This window comes from Euwallacea similis, chromosome 11 (assembly GCF_039881205.1).
Source record: "Euwallacea similis isolate ESF13 chromosome 11, ESF131.1, whole genome shotgun sequence".
Taxonomy (NCBI): Eukaryota; Metazoa; Arthropoda; class Insecta; order Coleoptera; family Curculionidae; genus Euwallacea; species Euwallacea similis.
The window spans coordinates 1,969,487-1,991,681 of NC_089619.1; the positions used below are offsets into that span (position 1 = coordinate 1,969,487).

The 22,195-nt window shown below is 34.5% G+C and overlaps 4 protein-coding genes across 5 annotated transcripts in view; 2 read left to right on the plus strand and 2 right to left on the minus strand.

Moving 5' to 3' along the window:
* Positions 1-612: 612 nt before the first annotated feature.
* On the plus strand, positions 613-1,602 carry LOC136412078 (uncharacterized). The gene is made up of 4 exons (XM_066394963.1): positions 613-961; positions 1,010-1,197; positions 1,252-1,359; positions 1,418-1,602. The coding sequence occupies exons 1-4, from the start codon at positions 824-826 to the stop codon at positions 1,596-1,598; spliced, it is 615 nt and encodes a 204-aa protein (XP_066251060.1). The 5' UTR covers positions 613-823; the 3' UTR covers positions 1,599-1,602.
* A 957-nt stretch (positions 1,603-2,559) lies between these two features.
* LOC136412258 (fatty-acid amide hydrolase 2-like) lies at positions 2,560-6,960 on the minus strand. The gene is made up of 12 exons (XM_066395272.1): positions 6,856-6,960; positions 5,371-5,465; positions 5,046-5,309; positions 4,806-4,992; positions 4,625-4,750; positions 4,440-4,570; positions 4,106-4,381; positions 3,924-4,058; positions 3,217-3,335; positions 2,994-3,150; positions 2,782-2,943; positions 2,560-2,726 (listed from the first exon to the last, which is right to left on the minus strand). The coding sequence occupies exons 2-12, from the start codon at positions 5,446-5,448 to the stop codon at positions 2,622-2,624; spliced, it is 1,740 nt and encodes a 579-aa protein (XP_066251369.1). The 5' UTR covers positions 5,449-5,465; positions 6,856-6,960; the 3' UTR covers positions 2,560-2,621.
* A 5,600-nt stretch (positions 6,961-12,560) lies between these two features.
* On the minus strand, positions 12,561-17,284 carry LOC136412241 (ATP-dependent Clp protease ATP-binding subunit clpX-like, mitochondrial). The gene is made up of 11 exons (XM_066395251.1): positions 16,895-17,284; positions 16,061-16,292; positions 15,354-15,528; positions 15,152-15,275; positions 14,807-14,986; positions 14,622-14,753; positions 14,465-14,558; positions 13,974-14,169; positions 13,751-13,918; positions 13,234-13,455; positions 12,561-12,853 (listed from the first exon to the last, which is right to left on the minus strand). The coding sequence occupies exons 1-11, from the start codon at positions 16,968-16,970 to the stop codon at positions 12,686-12,688; spliced, it is 1,767 nt and encodes a 588-aa protein (XP_066251348.1). The 5' UTR covers positions 16,971-17,284; the 3' UTR covers positions 12,561-12,685.
* Positions 17,285-17,821: 537 nt separating this feature from the next.
* neur (E3 ubiquitin-protein ligase neur) overlaps positions 17,822-22,195 on the plus strand; it is a 32,496-nt gene continuing 28,122 nt past the window's right edge. For both annotated transcript variants that reach the window (XM_066394899.1, XM_066394900.1), the window contains exon 1: positions 17,822-18,122. Coding sequence is in view for 1 of the 2 variants with exons in the window: in XM_066394900.1 (XP_066250997.1) it covers positions 18,095-18,122 (28 nt within the window). In the remaining variant the exon portion in view is untranslated. The remainder of the gene's footprint in view (positions 18,123-22,195) is intronic.

The window sequence follows — 22,195 nt, forward strand, 5'->3', positions numbered from 1 at the left end:
CTTAGAAACGAAATATTAAAGAACGCAATTTTTCCGCAATTAGAACTGGCATTTTTGGGAGAAAACCAGTTTAAAGTTGGGTGAAGTAAATGAGGAATTTAGTTTGATAAAGTCAGTATTGCATAGCAACAATTTAAATCTAAAATCAAATAAAAGCCAAATGTAAAGGCTTTTTCTAGAGAACCCACTTACCGAACACTCGATATAGTCACATCAGCTCACGGCACCTGTAGATTGAAATGTATGGTGCCAGAATAGGATAGATAAAAGCCATTAGTATAAGATAAACAAATTTAACACTGCGCGATCAAACCACAAAGAATGTCTGCCCTGCAAGCTATCGCGAAATCTCGCAACCCTCTCGCATTCTCTGTAGGTACTTTGGGTTAGCAGAGGAAAATTTGATCATACCTTAAATGAATAAGTTGTCTCTAAAATTTGTTACCTAGCTGATGCCGTAAAACTTGCGGTATTTTTAAAACTCGCCAAAACCAGATAAAACAGCAAATATCCCATATAGGCCGTAAAGTTGAATGTCAGTCGTCACTTTTAGTTAGCTCCTAGCAGCCTTAAATAACCCAAAAGTGAGTCTTTGCATTTCACATTGTGAACCGCATTTTCCCAGTCAAGTATTTCAGTCCATTCTTCAGTAAGGCTCGTCATACCGTTCATCAGTCTTTACATAACTGACGTCCTAAATTAGCAAAATTAGCATTGTGTTGTAGTATTCTAATGAAGAGTGACGATAAACATATATTAATTTTCTTAGGGACAAAATCCGTTAATAACATCTAATTTACATTTGGCCTTAAAAATCCCAAAAATGCAGAGCGATAGTAGATTCACACTGGCAGTTTTCCTAAGCATTATGTTGCTGGGATATTCGGGAATTACGGCCTCAAAGAAGAAGCATTCAAGAGTTCGAAGATACTTGGCGTTCCCCGAAGGCGCGGTTTTCTCTGTAAGTACCTTCTTTAACGTTTCAGTCGAATATGCTTTTTCTGCATAGGCCATCTTCTGTCTAACGAGCCTCATGGGCGTTACCCCCGGCTCAGACTTATTCTCACTAAATATAAATTATGCTTTGGGATATGAACTTCCGAATGACACTAAACCTCTATTCGATGCGTATAAGCCCGCCATGAAGAGGAGAAATAGACGCGATTTGTACGGTAGGGTGGAGATAATATTAAATTCGTAAGTCAAAGTAAGCCAAAGTTACACGGGATTTCAAATTATTATCCCTTGCAGGATGGGCTATGACGGCAGATCCTGCTTGCTTCGCAGTTTATGCGAGGCCAAGCAAAAGCTTTCCAACGAGGAAGGGTTGGTTTACAAGACTTTAGGCCTGATATTTAGGTAAAGATTGAGTTCTCGATTTTTCTTAAGATACTTATCTACTCCGATGCTCCGAAAGGTTCCCGCAGGAGCCCTTATATTACAGCGAACCAGACATTCATCGCATCTACCACTATGCTGCTCAAGCTGGAAATGAGGTTGCAAGCACAGACCCCTTGAACAAATGCCAGGAACTGTTCCCGTGCCCTTTTTCTTTGGTTGATTTAGCCCTAGGTTACTATTCCACTCCGGTGCCCTAGAAGGGTTTTTCCTTGACGGTAATGGCTACAGTTGGGTTAATAAAACGAATTTGCATAAACTTGTGTTTCTATCCAAAGTTATTTAATCCTGCTCTGCGGTTTTCAATTTGAGGGCAAAGTAAACCAAACAGAGTTGGAATTAAAATTCGCGGTTATTCGCTGACTTTACTGAACGGGAAGTGAAATAAAACGTAATCTGTAGGGAGACGTTAATTGATATTTTAGTGTCGGTTTCAGTCTTAAATTGCGGTATTTTGTCGGACCAATCTACGGGAAATTGCAATGAATGCGAAAAAAGGGGTTGGGTTTAAATTTGGGAAACTCACTCGAGTCCGATCTTGGGCAATTTAACAAAAGAAGGAGAGAGGGTCTGATTGTCTAGTTGTGAGACTCCACATTCGGCCATTTTCCTGTCCTGATTATATCAAAGTTCATTTTCTAGAAACTAGATTTGATCGGAAATTGAGCTTGATATTGCTGACATGCTGAAGTCTTCCGCGATGCCTCTGCAATAAAGATAATTTTGGCCTTAGAATTCTATGGAAGTAATCGTTTTCACCTCAAAATTTCGTCTTCACACGACGAACACAAGCACTGAAGACGAACACTTTCGTCTTCAGTGCCTGTGTTTGTTCAATTTCGTTTCTAATTTCTTCCAATTCGTAACAATGAGGAGACCTTCACCTATATCTGTGCAGACCAATTTTAGTTCAAAAGTCATTGAGGAAATTAACAATTAAACCCCAATTTCGCCTTTAAACTGGTGCAGGAATGCCTTGATTGCTATTATTTAGATACGTATTTCGGTTGGTATCAATTTGGTTGAAAATTAAATTCAATCCAATATTATATCAATTTTTAATAACAAATTAAAACAAATTAAACATCCATTTATAACGAAAAAATACAAATTTACTCAATTTCCTTCAATACCAGTTCCAATATTATTTCAGTTCCAATACCAATATTAAGTACATAAGCGGATATTTGATCCTTTTCTCCCATTTATCAGATCTTCCCAATTTACTTCTTATATCGTCCTCTTGGTTCTATCCAACCACCGAATGCTCGTTCTATCTCTTCAGCAACAGTTAGCGTTAAATTATCACCAAAAGGCTTTGCAGCAACCTAACAAACAATCCAGCTGCAAAGGACTTCAGGGAAATCTTTTCTGTAAAATTACCTGAATTCCCACTGGCAACCCCTTGTCAGTCACCCCTACAGGGCAGTTGGTTACAGGGAGCCCTAGAGTATTAAATATAGCCAAATAGCCTGCAAAAATGGCTGTTTTCAGAACATCTCCATGTTTAGGCGCTTCAATTGGGAAGGTTGGTACAATTAATACCTAAAAAAACTGTACAAGCAATATACAAATTATGGTTGCTATAAACTTACACCATCATCACCCAAAAGCTCCAAAATTTCTTGCCGAATTTTAGCAATAAATTTGTTGATTTTATTTCGAACTTTTATTGAAGCTCCCCTTGCAATTTTTCGTAAAACACCGCAAATAATTAGCATAAACGTGTGTTTTGATCTTAGTGTTGTGTACCTGAAAAATTTTTTTTATAAGTTATATGGCTTGACAAAAAAGCCAAATTCGAAGACCAAATTATACCTAAACAATTCAAAAAATGCTCCGTTGGCGTTTCCATCAAAAGCATCCTCAACGTCTTCCAATTCGGACAAAGCAATCGCTGCTAAATCCGGGCCATGTGCTGCTAAATAGAAATCAGTCTGAAAAAAGAGATTTATTGATTAAAAAAAGATCACTTCGGGGATTCCCAAAAATGTCTGAACTGTCTGGACTGTCTGGATGTGTGAACATCTGGATTTTCAATCAATGTATGGATGTCAAATTGAGATGTTTCAAAAGAAGCAAAGTGTTTTTATGCTCAATAGTCTTAAGATAGCAAAGAAGTTTTTCTGTGTCATAGGGATTTCTAAAATTCATTTCTTGGAAATTTTCAGGGAAAGAGAAATTTTGACACTTGCTTGAGTTTCTAGAGTTTCCATCCAAGAAGGATTTAACATCAACAGACATTTTCATTAATTTTGGAATAGCTCGAACTGATCCGAATAGAAATTTCCTACACCTTTTAAGTAAACTGAGTCGCAATTTGCAGAAATTTATTATAAGAGAAACCCATACCTAGCCTGATCTAAAGAAAAATTTAGTACTTCTAAAATAGCCCAAACTGACCTGTTCTGGTTTTCATTAATTTTTAGGAAATCAGAACAAACTTTCAACTATTGATATTCCTAGATGTAGAAACTGCTTTAGAATCATCTGAACACTTTACAATGCCCTTTAAACGAACTTACCTTTTGCGGCTGGATACCGCAAATATTGCTCAAATGACCCACAACTTTCTTAACAGCCCCCGAACAATGTCTGTTAGGCTGCCAGTAACACTCCTCAAAATCCGAATAATAAACTTTAATGCTTTTAATATCAATCTGAAAATCTGCATTAAACTCCAGCAAATACACAATATGCGATATACCCTTCTATCTAAATTCAATTTCTCTCTTTTTTCAGGCACAGAAATGATTTTCAAAAGAGTTCGAAGATCCGAACCGTACCTGGTCATGGGCCCCACAGCGAAAACTGCTTCCCATTTATCCCTGTGCAGGCAGCTTGGATAGTGACCATCAAGAGATACAACCCCAGGGGTGGGTTTGTGGCTCCAGACTCCACAATAGTGAGCTGGAAGTCTTAAGGAACCTGCAAGGTCTGAGCCTAGGCCTAAAAGGGAAGCTCCAGCTCCTAGTAAACTGGCCTGAAGGGATTGATTATATATCAAGATCTGCACAAAAAGGACATTTTGGTATCTAGACCTCTCCTCCAGAAGAGCCTCCGCAAGTCCTAGTAATATCATGAGGATTCTTGGTAGTTCCAATAACTTTATTTGTAGTCTCCCAACTCATGCACAGTTCTGGGACGTTGGAGACTAATAAAGGAATCGCTCCTGCAAATACAAGTTCAAACGATATTTTAAATGAATGAAAAGCAGCTTCTTCACCAGCTTCTCGAGCCCAAGCCACGGCCTCTGCGTCAATTTCAGCATGATGTTCCTTACGGTTTATCGTACCACTCGTGTGCCTCAACCCTTTGACTGCCAAGCTACCTTTGATGGTGATAGGAACACCTAAGACTTTTAGTTAATAAAATAGTCTTTCTCTTAAAGATAGGTGTTAATTAACCTAAAAGAGGAAACTTTCTTGCAATCTTATCTTCATCTTTGATGAATTTGGGGTCACTAAGCTTCTTATCAACTAGCCTAGCATCTTCCAAAGCCTCCTCAAACCTATCATCTATCACAGCATTTAACAGACGGTTTACCTCTTTTATCCTACATATGTAGGCTTTGATTACACTTTCGCACGAAATCTGTAAAGCAACATACCAATCTCTTTAGTACTCACCATGCAAAGCATACCTACTTCTCTTCTTCTAATCGCACTAGCCAAATCAGTTGCAGTTATCCTTAGTAGAGGATCATCTAGTGGTGGGCACCTCTTTCTACTTTCAAACATACGATGTATAAAGACAGGAATGTAAATTATATTTAATATTTTGATGAGGTAGTAGATAGTGGCTCGGATGATTCTTAAATGTAAAGGTAATTCCAAGCTTCTTTCACAGACTCTGGGTGCTTTAGTGGTGTAATTTCGTTCTTGATTAAGATGGGTATTAGGGTGAGAATCCTAAAGGAGATCATGATATTAATGATAATTCAAGTGTGTTAAATTAGGTAACTTTTCTTGCCTCATGGAAGCCTAGAATTTTTTTATCGATTTTCTCGTTGGAGCCGTTTTCTACCTCTTCGTTATCTTTTGTTTCCATGATAAAATGTTGGAATCCTACAAAGGGATTGTTATTGGCTTACCTAAAATCGCTGATATACGCTTTGAACCAATATTAATTCAACCTCATCAACTACTATCCGATAATTTTATATAACGAGAGAAAGATAATGAGCTGTAATTCAGAATAAGGCGAAAACCTAATTGACACCGAAAGTCTGACTAAGGTGACGGGCGAGGAATAAGAATAGTGGATGCTTCTCATGAATTACTATATCTAGAAAAAATCACTGAAACGCACCAGCAAAGCATACCTTATGCATTTTCTTAAAATATTAGAAAAAAGCCCTGACAAATGCGAAATGTTCGTTGAGACGCTAAGAAAATAATTTATGCTTCATTATTCGCTTTCCTTGCAATAGCCAACGCCGTTGCCAATAGCTAAATTTCCCATTCCATACTTGAAAAATTTGGTGCAATAAAAAAATTAACACTGCTGTTGAAAACTTTTCGAAAACGGCCCTTATGAAGGATACTTTGATAAAATCTCTTTGGTGAGTGAGCTATTTTCGATTTATAAACAAAAATATGGGAAAAAATAGATTTATTCGAGTCTTAGAGCGATTGCAATGTAAATTAGAATGTCATTGAATAAGTAAAACTGGCCGTCTTTAGATTTTTTCGACACAGTGTAAGAACATTTCGTCTACTAGTACTTGTCTAGGGATTGCTAAGAGCTATCTGAAATTTCCAAAACAGTCCTTGACTATGGGAATGCCCTTAGCATTGAACTCGTTATTTACCAATTTATCCACAATTCTTTATTTTCACTTCTTATAGTAAACAAATTGGTGAATAATGAGGTCAATGCCAGGTAATTCGCCATGATGGAGAGCTGCTTCGTAGATTCTCGACAACCCTTAGCAATTCCTGGTGGAGTCCACCATAGGAAGTGAAGCAGGTTTGGTTAGCCAAATAGATAATTATTCTTATTAAGAAAACTCAGAAACAATCCCTTCAATTGATCGAATAAAAAATTGTGAACAAATTGGTGAAGAGATAAGTTAATATCAAATGCTCTGTCATGGTCAATAGCTGCTTCTAAAATTTAGCAGTCCCTAGTTGAGTACTAATAGGCGAGAAGGCCCTTACAAAAATGTACCAAAAGAACTTAACGCGCCAGTTTTATTTATTCAATGTCTTATGTTTACATGAAAATAACCTGTCGAGTTCAACCTGGTGTCTCCACTACAAGGTAACTTACTAATGAAAAAGTAACCATAAGAAAGTAAAATTTCACTGAGGAACTGATAAAAAAAACTTTATCTCCTTATTTTATCTTTAATTGCCACAACTCAAATAAACCAATAATTTCAAATCAGTACAACAAAACCGCAATTTATGAGCGAAATAGGAAACTGGTGTACAACATAGATAGAACACTTACCTGATTTGAATCACTATGGGTGAATATATTGTAATTATTGGGGATAAAAGTGATCACTAAATTTGCTATCTAGCCAATAAACTGTTTCTTTGTGTGAAATATTTATAAATAGTAGGGTTTACTTTAATTAACAATAAAGTTATCAACTATTGAGACGGCATTCCGTAAAATTCGATAACATCACTTTCCAAAGGTTTCAACAGTTCAAGGCGAACATGCCGAACGTAATGTAGATTGGAAACAATAGGTCTATTAATGGATATGAATTACCATAAAAATAGTTTAGACATAATTAGTTTATTATGTGCCAAACGTACCTTTCACTGTGGAAAAATTAAAGTAAGTTTAAGTATATATACTATTATATTCAATACGTAGTCCGTAATCCATATCAAATAATATTGGAAAATATACAGGGTGTCCCGAAATTAAGGCACCATACTTAAACAGCGTAAATTACGTCCAAAAATAACACCAAAACTTTATATAAACATATCGAAAAACGCTTTTTTAACGATCTATGGCTCTTTAAAGACATAACTCTGATGATGGTTATTTTGACATATTTCCAAAACGGTGCAAGATAACTTTATGAAATTTGGTAAGATTTTATACTTTTTAAACCTTAATTGACTGATGCGGTTGAATGGAAAATATTTCGTCAGAGGCGTGCCGCACGGGGGCGTCGGAGTTAAAAAATGCTACATTTTTTTTATGTGCCCGGTTTTTTAGCTGCTGATGCAAAATTATGAAACCACATATGTGTCCAGAAAAAAAAGGTACTCTTGGTTCACATTGATAGAACGCTCCATTTTCGAATAAAATTAATTTGAACATTACATTGCATGACAAATACAAATGATGCTTAAAACGATAATTTTTGAACCCTAGCAAAACTATTAAACAATAATAAAAAATAACAACAAGAAATTTAAATGACACATTTTTAGAGTAAGTTTTCAAATAAGTTACCGTTCAAAAAAGAAAATCTGTTTCAAATTCTTCGTGCCTCCCAGAGCATAAAAAGACGGTCTAGACTGTATATCCAACAAAACAGTAACTTATTTGAAAACTTACTCTAAAAATGTGTCATTTCAATTTCTTGTTGTTTTTTTTTATTATTGTTTAATAGTTTTGATATGGTTGAAAATGATCGTTTTAAGCATCATTTGTATTTGTCATGCAATGTAATGTTCAAATTAATTTTATTCGAAAATGGAGCGTTCTATCAATATGAACCAAGAGTACATTTTTTTTCTGGATACATATGTGGTTTCATAATTTTGCATCAGCAGCTAAAAAACCGGGCACATAAAAAAAATGTAGCATTTTTTAACTCCGACGCCCCCCGTGCGGCACGCCTCTGACGAAATATTTTCCATTCAACCGCATCAGTCAATTAAGGTTTAAAAAGTATAAAATCTTACCAAATTTCATAAAGTTATCTTGCACCGTTTTGGAAATATGTCAAAATAACCATCATCAGAGTTATGTCTTTAAAGAGCCATAGATCGTTAAAAAAGCGTTTTTCGATATATGTTTATATAAAGTTTTGGTGTTATTTTTGGACGTAATTTACGCTGTTTAAGTATGGTGGCTTAATTTCGGGACACCCTGTATATTCTGATTAAAGAAATGCTAAAATACCGTTGCTCAGATTCTTCTCGATATAAACGTGCTTGATGGTACTGAGTGGTACCCAGCACTGCCACTATAATACTGCTACTTTCACGTTAGAACCACACACAAGAAGAAAATATATTACATAATATTACGGTGAATACACCTGCGAAAAATAGACGATGAATTTGATGCCTACTTAAGATCTCTGCTATTTTATAACAATATTGATTGATTTATTAGGTGTTATTTGTGTAGAGAAGTCTAGACTGGTAATTAATAAATAATCGTAGAACTACAGCAATTTATTCACCAATTAAGAAAAGTGTAGATTTATACAATGAATAGTGGCAGTTCCTAATGAATCTCATACATGTTTTGTTTTATTTTGCTGTATGATTCAGAAATCACAAGAAAATGGCATAAATTTCAACAAACTCCTGTATCTGTAGAACTACAACACTGTTTGAGAAGATTAAGCCCTATAGGGCTCAGTCGTATGCCTTAAATTCTATGTGTAGGTGAACAGGAAATTTTTATAGCTAAACAAGGAACCACATTTTCAAGACAAGACTTAAACCTCAGGTTGATTTTACAGGTATCCAACTGGTCCTTACAACTTTACGTCTCATTCCAGTTCTGCGTTTAATTAACTCGAGCACCTTGCATGCCGGTTCCGACCCTGCTAGCTCTCGTCAGCCCATTTGTCTCGTGTCAGTTAAAACTATTCAGAATTTCCACCTCAGAACCCAACATAAATTATAAAATTTCCGAAAATCCGTGGTCACTTTGTAATATCTCATTCAAAAGTTAAGAAGACATATTCGAAAAGCATTCACATTACCTTTGATCTACCTAGCAAGATTGCGATCGAGCTCATAAATAAACGACGTGAATAAAATTTCAGTACGTAGGCATTACATACCATGTTGTCATATTAATTTGCTAGTAATTTAACGTTTAAAGACCAAATTATTAATGTGCTATTAACTTTAACATGAAGCTAATTTCGGGAGAAATCAATAATATGACCGAGAGGCTCTATTCTAACATTTCCATGGAAAGTAGGTTCCAGTTAAAATTGACAGCACATTGATAATGTCGCCCTAATCAAAATTAAAGTGCCTTCGAAATACCTTAATCATCCGTTGAAAGCAATTTACATTTGTGGATTAACATTCGCCTTTATAGCGAAAGACAAATGGACCCGAATAGGCCTGTTACGGGTAAGCATACCAGGGCTTCCATGTAATGGACGTGTAACATGATCGTTAAAGGTATATTATTATGCTAATTAAGCAATCCACTAATCTCTTAACTGATAAAAAGTTGACAAGTTTACGTGGGACTCTAAATCAATATGAGGGTCTCATCACAGGGGTCATCGTCAATTACTCAGTACACACTACAGTGCTAAGGCCGCTTATGTTAAATAGATGGAACGAATGTTTTCGATCAATCCATGGCTCCCGTCAGCAAATACCTTCAAAGTACAAAATATTTAATTACTGGGCCATAGTTTGCGTCACTGCTATGGAGTATTGAATATCTTCAATCACAATGATGTTTATGTGAGGTCTTTGTTTAATTTAAAAATTTTAAAAAGCCTGAGTGCAATTATATGAAAATCCAATAGAACCCATAAGAAAAAGTAGAGTTGATGATGGTTAGTGAAAGTCGAAACGTCGAATCTCAAATGTGACATCACCAAGTTGTGAAAAAGGAAAAATTGTAATGATGAAGTGTCAATCATTTTAAATTACCTCGCGTTATAAATTAATTAGGACTATAAAATACCGAGTAGTTATTGTTTATTATTGGTTAGTGTTGTTCTTTAAATTTTTATGATTAACTTGCACTTGTAATACTTATTATAAATTATCCACCTTAATTGAATAAGGTTTAATTAATATTTAGTTATGAAATTCTTTGGTTTAGTGTAAATAGTTTATTTTTCAGTTCTGATTGTAATAAAAACGTAAAAGCTAATTGCAAAAGTTGCTGGCGGTGCGATTCCTGCAACCCAAGATTTCTGAATTATTTAGATATGACTTGCGTGAATAAAGACTTGCACCACTTTTGGTGTGTGGTACTCGCTGAATAAGTTGAGGGAAAAATAAAAATGTGTAGGCATCAAGAACCGAAGGTTAGTTCAGCTTAGGTTAGTGCAAGGTAGTTGAAGCTTAATGCAACCACAGTTCGTAAACATCCAACGACACTTTTCAGGAAAAACCAGAAAAATAAAGTGTCTCTCATGCTCTCAACCAATCAAGTGGCCGTGATATTACAACAAACCAAAGCCACCACAATGACCTTAAATGTGGACCAACATATTAATGTACGCGTTTAAATAGGTAAAATAGTCCATTATAACTGGCATTACCTTTATCTACTGGAAAAGTTTTAATATTATTTGCTTTACGCAAAAAATTGAGCTCGATTTACAACATCGTCATAAAATTTGAAATGTTACCTATTTTACTGAATTGACTTCGAACTCTGCAATTGCAGCTCGACCATCATTTTTGACACGGCCCAAAGGCCTTTGATGCGATACTCATATGAAATTTGATTGTTTTTCAGCAACGTTTTCCACAGCCACCTTTTGGGCGAAGGTGATGATAAATTTATCTCTCAGTCTTCTTTTAAGTATTTTTTTATGTAAAAAATATACAGGGTATCGCTGAAACGAATATAAAACGCTTGACCAGAAATTCCTTAAATAAAAATAAGGCGTTTTAAGCAAACTCACCTTATTCAGTGTTGTTTCGTTTTGTAGCTATAGGACGCCAAAGCTCTCAAATTCATATAATTTTTTCGAAATAGTTGCCAAACACTGTTGTCGATTTTTACTAATATTGGAATTAAGAGTTACAACATAAATTTCAGTATTTTGACATAAGCGGAATCGTCTTTTAATACATGGCAATATTAAAAATGGCACGTGGTTCGTAAATAAAATTTTTGTACTTCTGTTACGCCCGGTACGGGCGACTTTAATTTTTTCTCTTCCACTAGCTGAATTTACTTTGAAATTTTTTTGACTTGCAAAATTTTCGCCAAACACAGTTTCTCTACAAAAAAAAATATTTACGGTACTTTGTAATTTATGCAATGTATACAGCGCATAGCATACACGTAACAAATGACAGAAAGCTCATACCTTTTTAATTTTATTCATAAGTAATACAGTCCCTTATAGCAGGAGGGTTACCTTTGTCTCCTGCAGGGAATTTTTTAGCCCTCTCCAAAAAACTCAAAAGGAACTTAAAACTCACCCTCTGTAGTACCTCCAAACCTATATATGTTGGACGACATCTTTAATTTAACTCCAGTTGCAATTCTGAATTGTTTATAAATACTTATGTAATACAAACAACTGTCGAAGGATAACAACAATATGCTAAAATGATACAATGATTAATACTTCAAAAGATTTTTTTCATTTTTCACAAATATTTACATATACCTACTTCAAACATCACATTTGAACCAGTAGAATCAACAATTATTATTATTATGGGCTAGTTTTATAGTTTTTAATTATATTTTTACATTTTTCCCTATTTCAACCACTTGCTTTTACAGTTGCTAGAATAAAGCTATAAATAAAATAACATTTATCGACAAAATTCTAATCCCCAAGAAAAATACAATGTTTATCGGCTTTATAAAGTAGGCTGACATTACGTACCAGGACGAGGCTATCAAAATTTACATTTTTCTAAATAAAAAAATATTGTTGTTGGTGTTGTATTTATTGATTTTTAAGAGAATTGTTAATCTTTGAAAGAGACTAAATAAACTTAGTTCGTAGGGAAATTTCAATACCTCAAAAAGAAATAATAATTTGTATAAAATATTAAAATTTACATGGCAATCTGACACTAGTAGTAGTAGTAGCCAGTGAGCCACATATCAAAAACACGTTTTGGACAATTTAATTTTACACATTTAAATTGTAATACAAAAGCCTGTAACACAAATATCATTTAATGTCAGATACGATGTCATTCTAAACAATTTTCTTGTCATATACCTACTAAACTTGGAAACAAAGTCAATTGTCATATCGTATTTCCCTCCTCAAAACTGTCAATTTAGACAGCGATTAAAAGTAACAAGCGTCCCGAAGGTGTAAAACACTAAGTCATCACGCCATCGACTTTCACTTTGTAACATTGGTCTATATATGTAGCTCACCCCAATATCATTGCTTAAGTCTAATTGTGGCGTTAATCTCGTCTTCTTCCGACACTTCAGAGCTGGTTTTAACGTAAACCGCTGGATTCTTTCCACGCACACAGTCTTCAGTTATATGCACTTCCGAGATTCCAGAACCGGGTACTTCGAACATTGGCTCAAGGAGAAGAGTTTCCTAAATTTATTTTATTTTAAAAAAGATGTTTTTGGGTTAAAAGACAAATTATCGTGCCACGTAATTAATAATTTCCAGAAGTGAGGACTTAAAATTATGTTTTTGGATTTAATGCCAAATATCATAATTTTTCTCGTCTTTTCTTTGCAGCTCTTCCAATTTTTGAGAGATTTAGTTCAAATTTGAAATGCACATTTCGTATAAGAGCCCACATTAACTAGCACCTAGAGCCGAGTCGAAATTCTATAGTAAGTACAACGAATTTATCTCTATAATTAATAGAGCCGAAAAAATTGTTAAAAGTAAATATGGCACGCAATGTGTTAACATAAACTTCTTTCAATTGTTTCAATTATTTTTTTGATTTTGTGGATCCATACCATTATTGCCCTAAGACCTCTTGCTCCAGTTTTTCTCTCCATAGCTTGCGATGCTATCGCGTTCAAAGCATCAGGGGTGAATGTAAGTTGGCATTGATCCATCACTAACAACCTTTGATATTGAGGAATAAGGGCATTTTTTGGTTCTGTTAGTATTCTCACTAACATTGACTGATTTAGGGAGTGGAAAGGTACCAAAACAGGAAATCTACCCACGAATTCCTGAAAAGAACAACTCAAACTTATTTATGCAAAAGAATATCTGTAAATAATTCAAATAATGTTCTTCTTTTCGGGGGAATCAGATTTCAGAAACTCCTCTAAACGAAGAATAAACGTTTGTCTACACAAATCAGCCCGAGTCAGAAGTACAATTAGAAACCCTTAAAACCAGAGTGAAATTATTATCAGATGAGCAGTTGAGATTTGTTACCTAAACTGACCCAAACATGCAAAAAAAATCCTTATGACTCGGGAAAAAACGAGAAAAAATAAAGCCTCATTTCAATATACTTACAGGTATCATTCCAAAGTCAATGAGATCTCTCGCCTGTACTTGCTTTAAAGCTTGATCTTTTTCCGCATTTTCCTCCTCAGCTGACTGAGTAGATGAGTGTAAAGTAGCTTCTTGCGCCACAGCTCTCCTACCTTGTCCACCTGTCACGGGAGCTCCAAAGCCTAAATACTATAAAATATTCATAACAATCGTTAAGCTACTGATGAAGAATTATAGTCCATACGTTTTCGTTATTTCGCCTCTGAATCAATCGCTCTAGTCCGTTATAGGCTCCACTCGCCACAAAGAGGATATTTGTCGTGTCTACTTGTATCGTCTCTCCGCGTAATTTTCGAGGGGAATTTCTTTCAGGAACATTTACAATGGTGCCTTCAAGCATTTTTAACATGCCCTGCTGTACCCCTTCACCACCAACATCTCTAATATATTTCAACAAAACAACTGTAAAATATGTAAAATATTTAGAAATTAATTTTAATTTGAAATTAAATTTAAAACAAACGTTTAGACAAGATCGTTTGGGTTTAATGATGCAATTTTAATTAAAAAATTGAAATAATGTAATGGGCATATTGTGCCTTATTTTTAACTTCAGTACCTTACGTTACATATCTATTCTTACGTTCACCATAAAAATAACCTTTGTTGGATAATTCAATATCTATTTATTTTACCAATCTGCGACTTTTAAACGTTCACACAATCTGAACTTACCTTAACTGGTGAATACCAGGAACAGCACCTATTTTATCGACCTCATCCAGAAACACAATACCAATTTGCGCTTTATCCACACTATATCCAGCATCTAACGTACAAAATATATTTCTCTCGATCATAATAAACAAAAACTAATTTAAACAATGCTTACCTTGTAATAGTTTCCCTATAACCGACTCAATATCTTCACCCACATAACCTGCTTGTGTTAATGTGGTACAATCACAGATAGCAAAAGGAACATCTAGGCACTGGGCAATCGTCTGAGCCAGTAGAGTTTTGCCTAAGTTTTTTTGAGAATATAATATTACCATCTCACAGTTTTCAAAAAATTACCTGATCCTGTAGGACCTAACAGCAAAATATTGCTCTTTTCAAGCTTCAGTTCATGTGTAGTCCGATCTAAAATGTCTGACCCTATAGCACTCTGCGACGTGGTCTTGGAATAGGGAGGTTCAGTGGGACTAAAACTGATGCCCATAGGACTTTGCCCCATGCCTGTTATATGGAGCAAATCTGCTTTTAAACGAATAAAAAGCCCTTTCAGAAAGCATGATTTGGTAAAAAAAGCAACAAATTATAGTTAAAAGTCACATTGAACTAGCAAATGCCATATAAAGAAAATAACAAAAACATGTGACAAAAATCCTTAAGCCCCATAAAAGAAATTTTTCAACTTGCCTCTATGAGTCATATTTTGATGGGGTCCTTGCTCCATTACAGCCATGTCCTGTCTATTATTTAATTGATTTGGAGCATTATTGTATATTCTCTTATAATGATTGTACACAGCAACAGATAGTACCTGGAAGATTAATCATGCAAAACAAGAATTTTTGTGTAAAAATATAAAAATACAAGTTTATTTTCAACTTTGACTCACCTTTTTAGCATGTTCTTGTCCAACAACGTGTTTGTTCAAGTATTCATAAATTTTCTTTGGAGGTGGTGGAGGCTTTCTGTATTGACCATTTTTAAGATCCACTCCCTCTTTCTTTTTACTATCAACCTCACTAAGCACCACAAAGAAATGATGGCATTTTTCACATTTTACAAATCTGAAATCATATGTACCATTTTAAATAAACTCAATTTACTATTATCATTTCAATTGGACAAGATAAAACAGGTTTACAAGGCTTTGAAACAAGTTCAGTTTTTTGTAAAATGTTTTGTAAAATACAATTCAAATGATCAAATATAAGTATATTATTATTTAAAAATGTTTACTGATACAGATACCTGTTACTTCATTTATTAGCAATAAATATTTGGTAACCTTGGCTTTCAGACAGGACCAATAATTTTGTTAAAATTTTGCTGAAAGCAAAAGCAGTTGAATAATTTACTTTGAGAATCACACAAGAATTAATGCAATACTAATTGAAATATTTGTAGCTGATGTTGTAAGACTTTTGTGCTAAGCAGTGTTCTGGAGGATGATAAATCGTCATTTTAAGACACCAACATGAGATCTTGCAGGTAATAAACCTGCATGATTAGGCTAATATTGATATCAATTTTTTATATGTTTTATACATAAGCAGTTTCTAATAAAAACTTCTCCTGAGTACAAATATAATTACGCACCTAGTAGAACTGACAAAAGTTTCAACATGAGTGCAAGGATCTCCACATTTAGGACATGACAATGTGTTTTTATTTTTCCCACTGCCATTGCTTCCACTTGAAGTTGAAGTGGAAGAAGGTGTAGGAGGATTTGCAGGGGGTTCCCCAGCACCTATAGTCTTCAAGAGGAATATGCTAGTAGATATGCTTCGATTATGAGATAGCTGCTTTAAGTAAATGGCAGAGGTTAAACCTGAAATATATAATACTGTAATGTAGTAGCTAATATTAATAACAATAATACTACCCAGACACTTTAGGTTCGTTTTTATTTTAGTTTTACCATACACCATACACTTAAGTAAATTCAGGAAAATTGGCTTATTGTGACCTAAGCATACTGATCATGCTGGTATAGCAGGTGATACTTTTTGTCCATATATAGTAATATTATTTATTGCCAAGACTAGAGTAATTGTAACTTAGCAAAAATAAAATCTAATTTAGTATTTTGTATGAGGTATAAAGTGTACCTATTTATGTTTATTGGCAAAACATCTAAACCAATTCAAGGCAATCAACCGTAATCTTGGCAAAAATACAGTAAATTGAGGTTGGTCATTGCTGTTTTTTTTTTATTACAACATAACAAATACATTATATTACTGAGGCATTTAAATGTATCTTATCTCAAGCCTTATCATCTATGTAAGGGATTTGGAAAGTGACAATTCAAAATGCCTCAAATTTCATGTTTATTCATAAATGAAGAAACTTGTATACAAAATAAACTATGTTTTGTTGTATTGCTTACTCAGTTCAGTACAAACTGCAAAGGTAAAATTGGGCACTCACCTTGCTGCAATTTGGAGTTTCTGGCTACAAAAGCATATTTTCCAGCTGTGGCTAAACTGCACCGTACACTAGACATGTCCTATTATCTTTGTGAAGAGAAGTTAACTGATTTTAATTGAAAAGTTTATTTTAAACGTATGTTTTCGAACACGTAGAACCTTCAGGACGATCAAGGTCTCAAACTGACATGACGCAACGTAGTTTTGATAACACCGCTATCCTTACTGCAATAGAATTTTTTGATACTCACTATATTAACAAATTTCTTCAGGGGTATAGGGGTAGATTAATAAGGACGTGATCACAGAAATTTGGCTGAAAATAATAAAAATGTTGGCTCAACTTGCCATATCAACTGTTGGTGTTTATTTTTTTGGGTGATTTGACGGATCGCTAGCTTTTGATAAACGTCAGAGTGACGTTCATTTTTAGTGCTTAATACCATCACTAACCATAAGAGGCGCCACAATAATAAACCATAATATAACCATAAAAACCAAATTACCGAGTTAAAAGTTTTCTTTGCTCCTTGTTTTTTCTTAATTCAATTTAAATTTAAAGAACTTTCTGGTGATTTTTGGTTAATAGCGGTCGACAACTTCCTTGAATTTTTTTTATTTGACCGGTTAGATTTTTATTAATTGGTATATGAAGCATGCTCCCAATATGGCAACATGGCTTTTGCGAACGTCTGATTATTCATTATTTCATGGAGGAATTGGTTATCATGGAAAATTGACGAAATTTGCCTGTGAGCGCCGCGGAGCCAGCCATAGCACACTGCAGAACGCAACTCCGAGTATTTTAAACCAACTGTCACTGTTAAATGTACCCTAATAGTTCTGCATGTTATCCTGAAAATGCATATCTTGAATGAAATGAGGAGAAGAAGAATCTTTTCTCGTTTACGTCTGCTGCTAACTTTACTATTGTTTCTCCCAATTTTTTTGTACTTTTCGTAATTCTTGATTTTCACAGGTTTCTCATTTTCTCGTGAAATAAAACGTGAAAACCATATAAGCGATATGAAAAACTGTTCCATTTGTTTAACCCGTACATTATATTCTTCAATCGCAGAGAGTCAATGTACTGTCTCAAATATGTGAAGACAAACTCTCCCAATTAGGTTAAATAAGTGCAATATACAGTGATAAAATTCGCCAAATATCTAATTATTTAGCTTTATCTCTGCTTCAAACAATGGGCCAGTCTTCCAGCTTAAATTCTTGTAAGTACCCACTTATTACTATGCATGTGCTAAGGAAATAATCTTTAAAATACTACATAGGGGAATACATATTAACTGTTATAAGTCTAAGGGCAATCTTTCCTCGTTCGTGAATTAGGTACTTGTAGCTTGAGTAGTTTATCTTAATCTTCATGAATGGGTTTCAATTAAATTAATAGGCAATCATTTCGGTAAATAGCCAACTCTGTAGCTAATTACTGTGTGCTAAGAAACAAGTCGTTTAGTGGTCTCCCTCTTCGTATGTCCTAAGTAAGTTGATCTTTGAGAAAATCAGGAATAGAAGACTAAGAGGTGAGGGGGAGGTATCATTAATGTCTTCCAATTTGTGCATTAGTCAGTTTCATTTACTTAAATTGCCATGCAATCATTTGCCTCTCTTTCCTTCTCTATGTTATTTTATTCTCTTCATCTCTGTAGAAGTCATTAAAATAGGATTTATCTGTCTTGGAATTTGCTAAAAAAAACTAATATGACTTAAAGTGGAAGTATTTTCATGGCATTAGTGTCATTGGCTCAATAATAAACCCGGTATTAGATATACCCTCAAAGATAGCATCACTCTGCATTTTGACTTTGAGGTTAAAATTACTATTTAGTTATATAAGGCATTATTTGAAGTAACTTTCAAACACTTCTGTAGTTGGGGATTCATCTATAAGCTCTACATAAATAGTTTAAAAAACTTAGTTCAAGTACTTTTTTGACTATAAAAGTCCAAAGTACACCACCAAAGTTAAAAATACAACGTTTTTATTTTGTATATTAGATGTTTTTTTCAGGTTGCAGATTATCCCATATATGAATAGTTCCTTATTTCATTTCCAATCATCAAATTTCCTCCCCAATTTCCTCAGATTCGGGTGCTGAAAGCTGAATTTGCCTTTGATGAAACTTCTTTACTCAATCTTTTGTGGACTTACAGTGTGGATCCATGATTTACCAAAAAGCTTGGGGGGGCATTTTGCCTGCTGTAATTAAAGTAAATGGGGCCTATATACCTAGATTTCTACAAAAAAATATAATATTAACATAATTAAATCATCAATTATGTGATGCAAAATAAAGTTTAGTGCTATTTAAGGGCCGCTCTATCCTATTCTAATTGATCTTCTAATTTAATTTATTGAGGTGTACCGTTTCAGTCCTCTCCACATTGAGTTCAGCAAATTTAATCACAATTCTGGCTACATTGCAGCTATTCTGGATGGTCCTGGAAACCAAATATGACAGTAATAAGTACGTGAAACGTTTTCTGCACTCTTTAATCCCAATATGATGTAGAATTCATCATAAACACAAAGTTCGGCAAAATTTCACTGTATAAAAGATAAATAATGGATCTAACAACATTTTCGACGTAAATTTGGCTTGTCATATTCTGTAAAATTCAAAGTGATAGAATTCCAAGTTGTAGTAAGTATCGACTTGTCTGGGAAAGTTGTATTGCTGCCAATAAGGCCTTACTTCGTGCTTAGTCTCGTCGAAGAACTGATTATAAACCTGAATCACCCTTTAATTCAACACATAAGGCATTAAATTCGTTGTCTCAAGAAGTTTAAATTGGACCTTACCATCATCGTTTCCGGTACCTTTAGCTAATTTATTGCTTTTTAAGGATCTATATGAGAGGGCCAGCTGACTGACAGTAATCCATTAATAAGTCTAGCGAACAGTCTACCTTTTAACTTTTACTTAGTCTTTAAATTGCTTTTTATTGGGGAACATGTGGGAGGTGTACTAATTTTATGTCATGCTCCAGAAATTCGTTAGAGTCAAAGAGAGACACTGCCAGAATTTAAACATTGTTTTGAAGAAAATCAGAGATTTTACGCAGGATTTTTCTTATGAAATCTTTGAAGAGGAATTGTGACTAAAAGAGTTAAGCTGAGCAGCTGTCAGTAGGCTGATAATTACGTAATTCCAGACTACAATATTTTAAACCCCTTTACACAGTTCCTATTGTTATTAACGCGGATATATTATCCTATCATCTAGTACTATAATTTAGAAGTTTCTTATTGACTAGCGGATGTCGAGTGCACGAAGGATGGGCAAAGATTGTACTGCATTTCCTGTCAGCTTGGGATCTCCATTGTTAAAACAACCGTTTGATCGATATTATTCGTTATTTCACCCTCCATCCCTTACCACATTTTAACGATTTTTCTAATGTTAGTTTTGTTAGTCTCAATCACATAAAAGCTAATCAATCAATAACTAATTAATTTTCTGTGATTTAAACATCTGCCCGGCTCAGTGGCTAATTGGTGAAATTAACTTAATTGCAAGTCAAAGGTCTTGACCAATTAGGTGGCCTCTTATTCAATTGGCTACTCAATGCGTCACCTCATTTTTTCCAAGTGCCCTTGTCGGCCTTCGTTTTATTAGTTAATGACTGTTAGAATGGTGGTTTCAAGATGTGAAATTTCCATTCTTTGTTTGTACCATCTTGTACCTGTGACTAATAAAATTATTATTTTCCCATGGATATTCCCGAAAATGTCGACTGCTTGTAAAAAATGTGTCCACCATATGGTCAGATTGCTGTATTTCTTGTCGGTATTTCCTCTTTTGTTACTTTCTTTTATTGCATCTCAAGGAATTTTACAAACGTGACTTTATGCCAAGCTCCGATATTTACTTGTGGGATTAAAATGCCGACAGTTGTTATAAATCTATAGCGACGAATATACGTAATTGAAACACATTTTTATTTTTCGTGACTTTTTTTTTATTTCAATGTAAACAGGATTTAAAAATAATTATATTTACTCGTATCTGAACCACCCACATATCTGGACTCTGGTCCAATTGATTCACATAATGCAGAGGTTATCGATAGTTAAAACTGCTGTTATTGAGTTTTTAAAGCCGTGATTTAGATAATAACATTCCATCATAAATATACTGAATAAATTAAATTTATTTAAGTATTAAGTGGTAGGCAGATAGAAAATATTAGCTCTCAGTGTTAATAAGATTTTTATGCACATCCGTGATATAGGGGAAAGTTCACATGGACCCATGGTTCGTCCAGAAGAGTGGAAATTAGGAAAATGACAGGTATTGGTCATATTTTTATAAGACTTTTGGATGTCTTCAAGTTAAAAAATTAAAAAATGTGGTCCATCACATTCAGACAGCGAAAAGTCAATTTTCTCAAATATATGACCCTCTATATTACTCTCTTTAGATTTTAGTTCTCGAAAAAAAAACAATTTATTGAGAAAATTAATATATCGGCTGCTTCGTTTTTCGGTCGGTTGAAATAATTTTTTGAGTCTTCACTCGGAATGTGGAACTCGGAACTATGTTAAATAAAATATCGAACGATTATTTAGCGTTTCCGGTTTAAGCCGCATCAATACTTGGATTTTAAATGGGACACTCTGTATGTTGTCATTTCTTTCGTGTGACTACTTCTCCTCTTAAAAGCAATCTTTTCTTTTTATGGGAAGAGTATGCCGAATTCTCTTGCAGTTCAGTATTCCCATACACAGGGTGTCCCAGGGAAAAAGATTGGTCCCCAATATTTTTCCTATTTATTTTTTTAAAGTTATAATATGCTCAGTTTGATATTGAAATTGTTCAGTGGACAAGTTGTTTTTCAATCTTCATCTTTGTGTTTCTGATATATATCTTCAGATCTGATATGAAGATTCCTCTTCCGTACCGGAGAACGAGCCGTCCTCCATTCTCAGAGGACGCATTTATCCATTTATTCCATATTAACCTGCGGTTTCCCACTAAGAATCTTAATACATTGTATGTGTCTGGTCCAGTTCAGGAACGATATCCTTGACTTGTCTACATTCCGCAGACTATCTAGTCTTCTTTAGTAACTTTACCTTGTTCATGTGTCCAATGCGTGGTACCTCTAACACTTCATTTTTGAATGTGATTTTTCCTTCAACTTAATCTGATTGTTACCCGATAATCGTTCGATGGCGAGTGAAAAAGTTTTAACCTAAATTCCTCTTTCGTTTGGATGTTCCCTGAAAAGACGTCTCAGTCATTCAAGCCCTCCTCCCTCAATAGTACGCTATTTTTTG

What these genes read in the sequence shown, in the direction of transcription:
- LOC136412078 (XM_066394963.1), top strand. Translation starts at nt 824, where the DNA reads ATGCAGAGCGATAGTAGATTCACACTGGCAGTTTTCCTAAGCATTATG. An exon ending in CCGAAGGCGCGGTTTTCTCT is followed by an intron (nt 962 to 1,009) that starts GTAAGTACCTTC and finishes TTTTCTGCATAG; the next exon opens with GCCATCTTCTGTCTAACGAG. An exon ending in ACTTTAGGCCTGATATTTAG is followed by an intron (nt 1,360 to 1,417) that starts GTAAAGATTGAG and finishes ATGCTCCGAAAG; the next exon opens with GTTCCCGCAGGAGCCCTTAT.
- LOC136412258 (XM_066395272.1), bottom strand. Translation starts at nt 5,448, where the DNA reads ATGGAAACAAAAGATAACGAAGAGGTAGAAAACGGCTCCAACGAGAAA. An exon ending in GGCTTGGGCTCGAGAAGCTG is followed by an intron (nt 4,571 to 4,624) that starts GTGAAGAAGCTG and finishes TTGTATTTGCAG; the next exon opens with GAGCGATTCCTTTATTAGTC. An exon ending in GCGGTATCCAGCCGCAAAAG is followed by an intron (nt 3,336 to 3,923) that starts GTAAGTTCGTTT and finishes CTCTTTTTTCAG; the next exon opens with ACTGATTTCTATTTAGCAGC.
- LOC136412241 (XM_066395251.1), bottom strand. Translation starts at nt 16,970, where the DNA reads ATGTCTAGTGTACGGTGCAGTTTAGCCACAGCTGGAAAATATGCTTTT. An exon ending in GTTAGGTCCTACAGGATCAG is followed by an intron (nt 14,754 to 14,806) that starts GTAATTTTTTGA and finishes AAAAAAACTTAG; the next exon opens with GCAAAACTCTACTGGCTCAG. An exon ending in TATAGGGAAACTATTACAAG is followed by an intron (nt 14,559 to 14,621) that starts GTAAGCATTGTT and finishes TTTGTACGTTAG; the next exon opens with ATGCTGGATATAGTGTGGAT.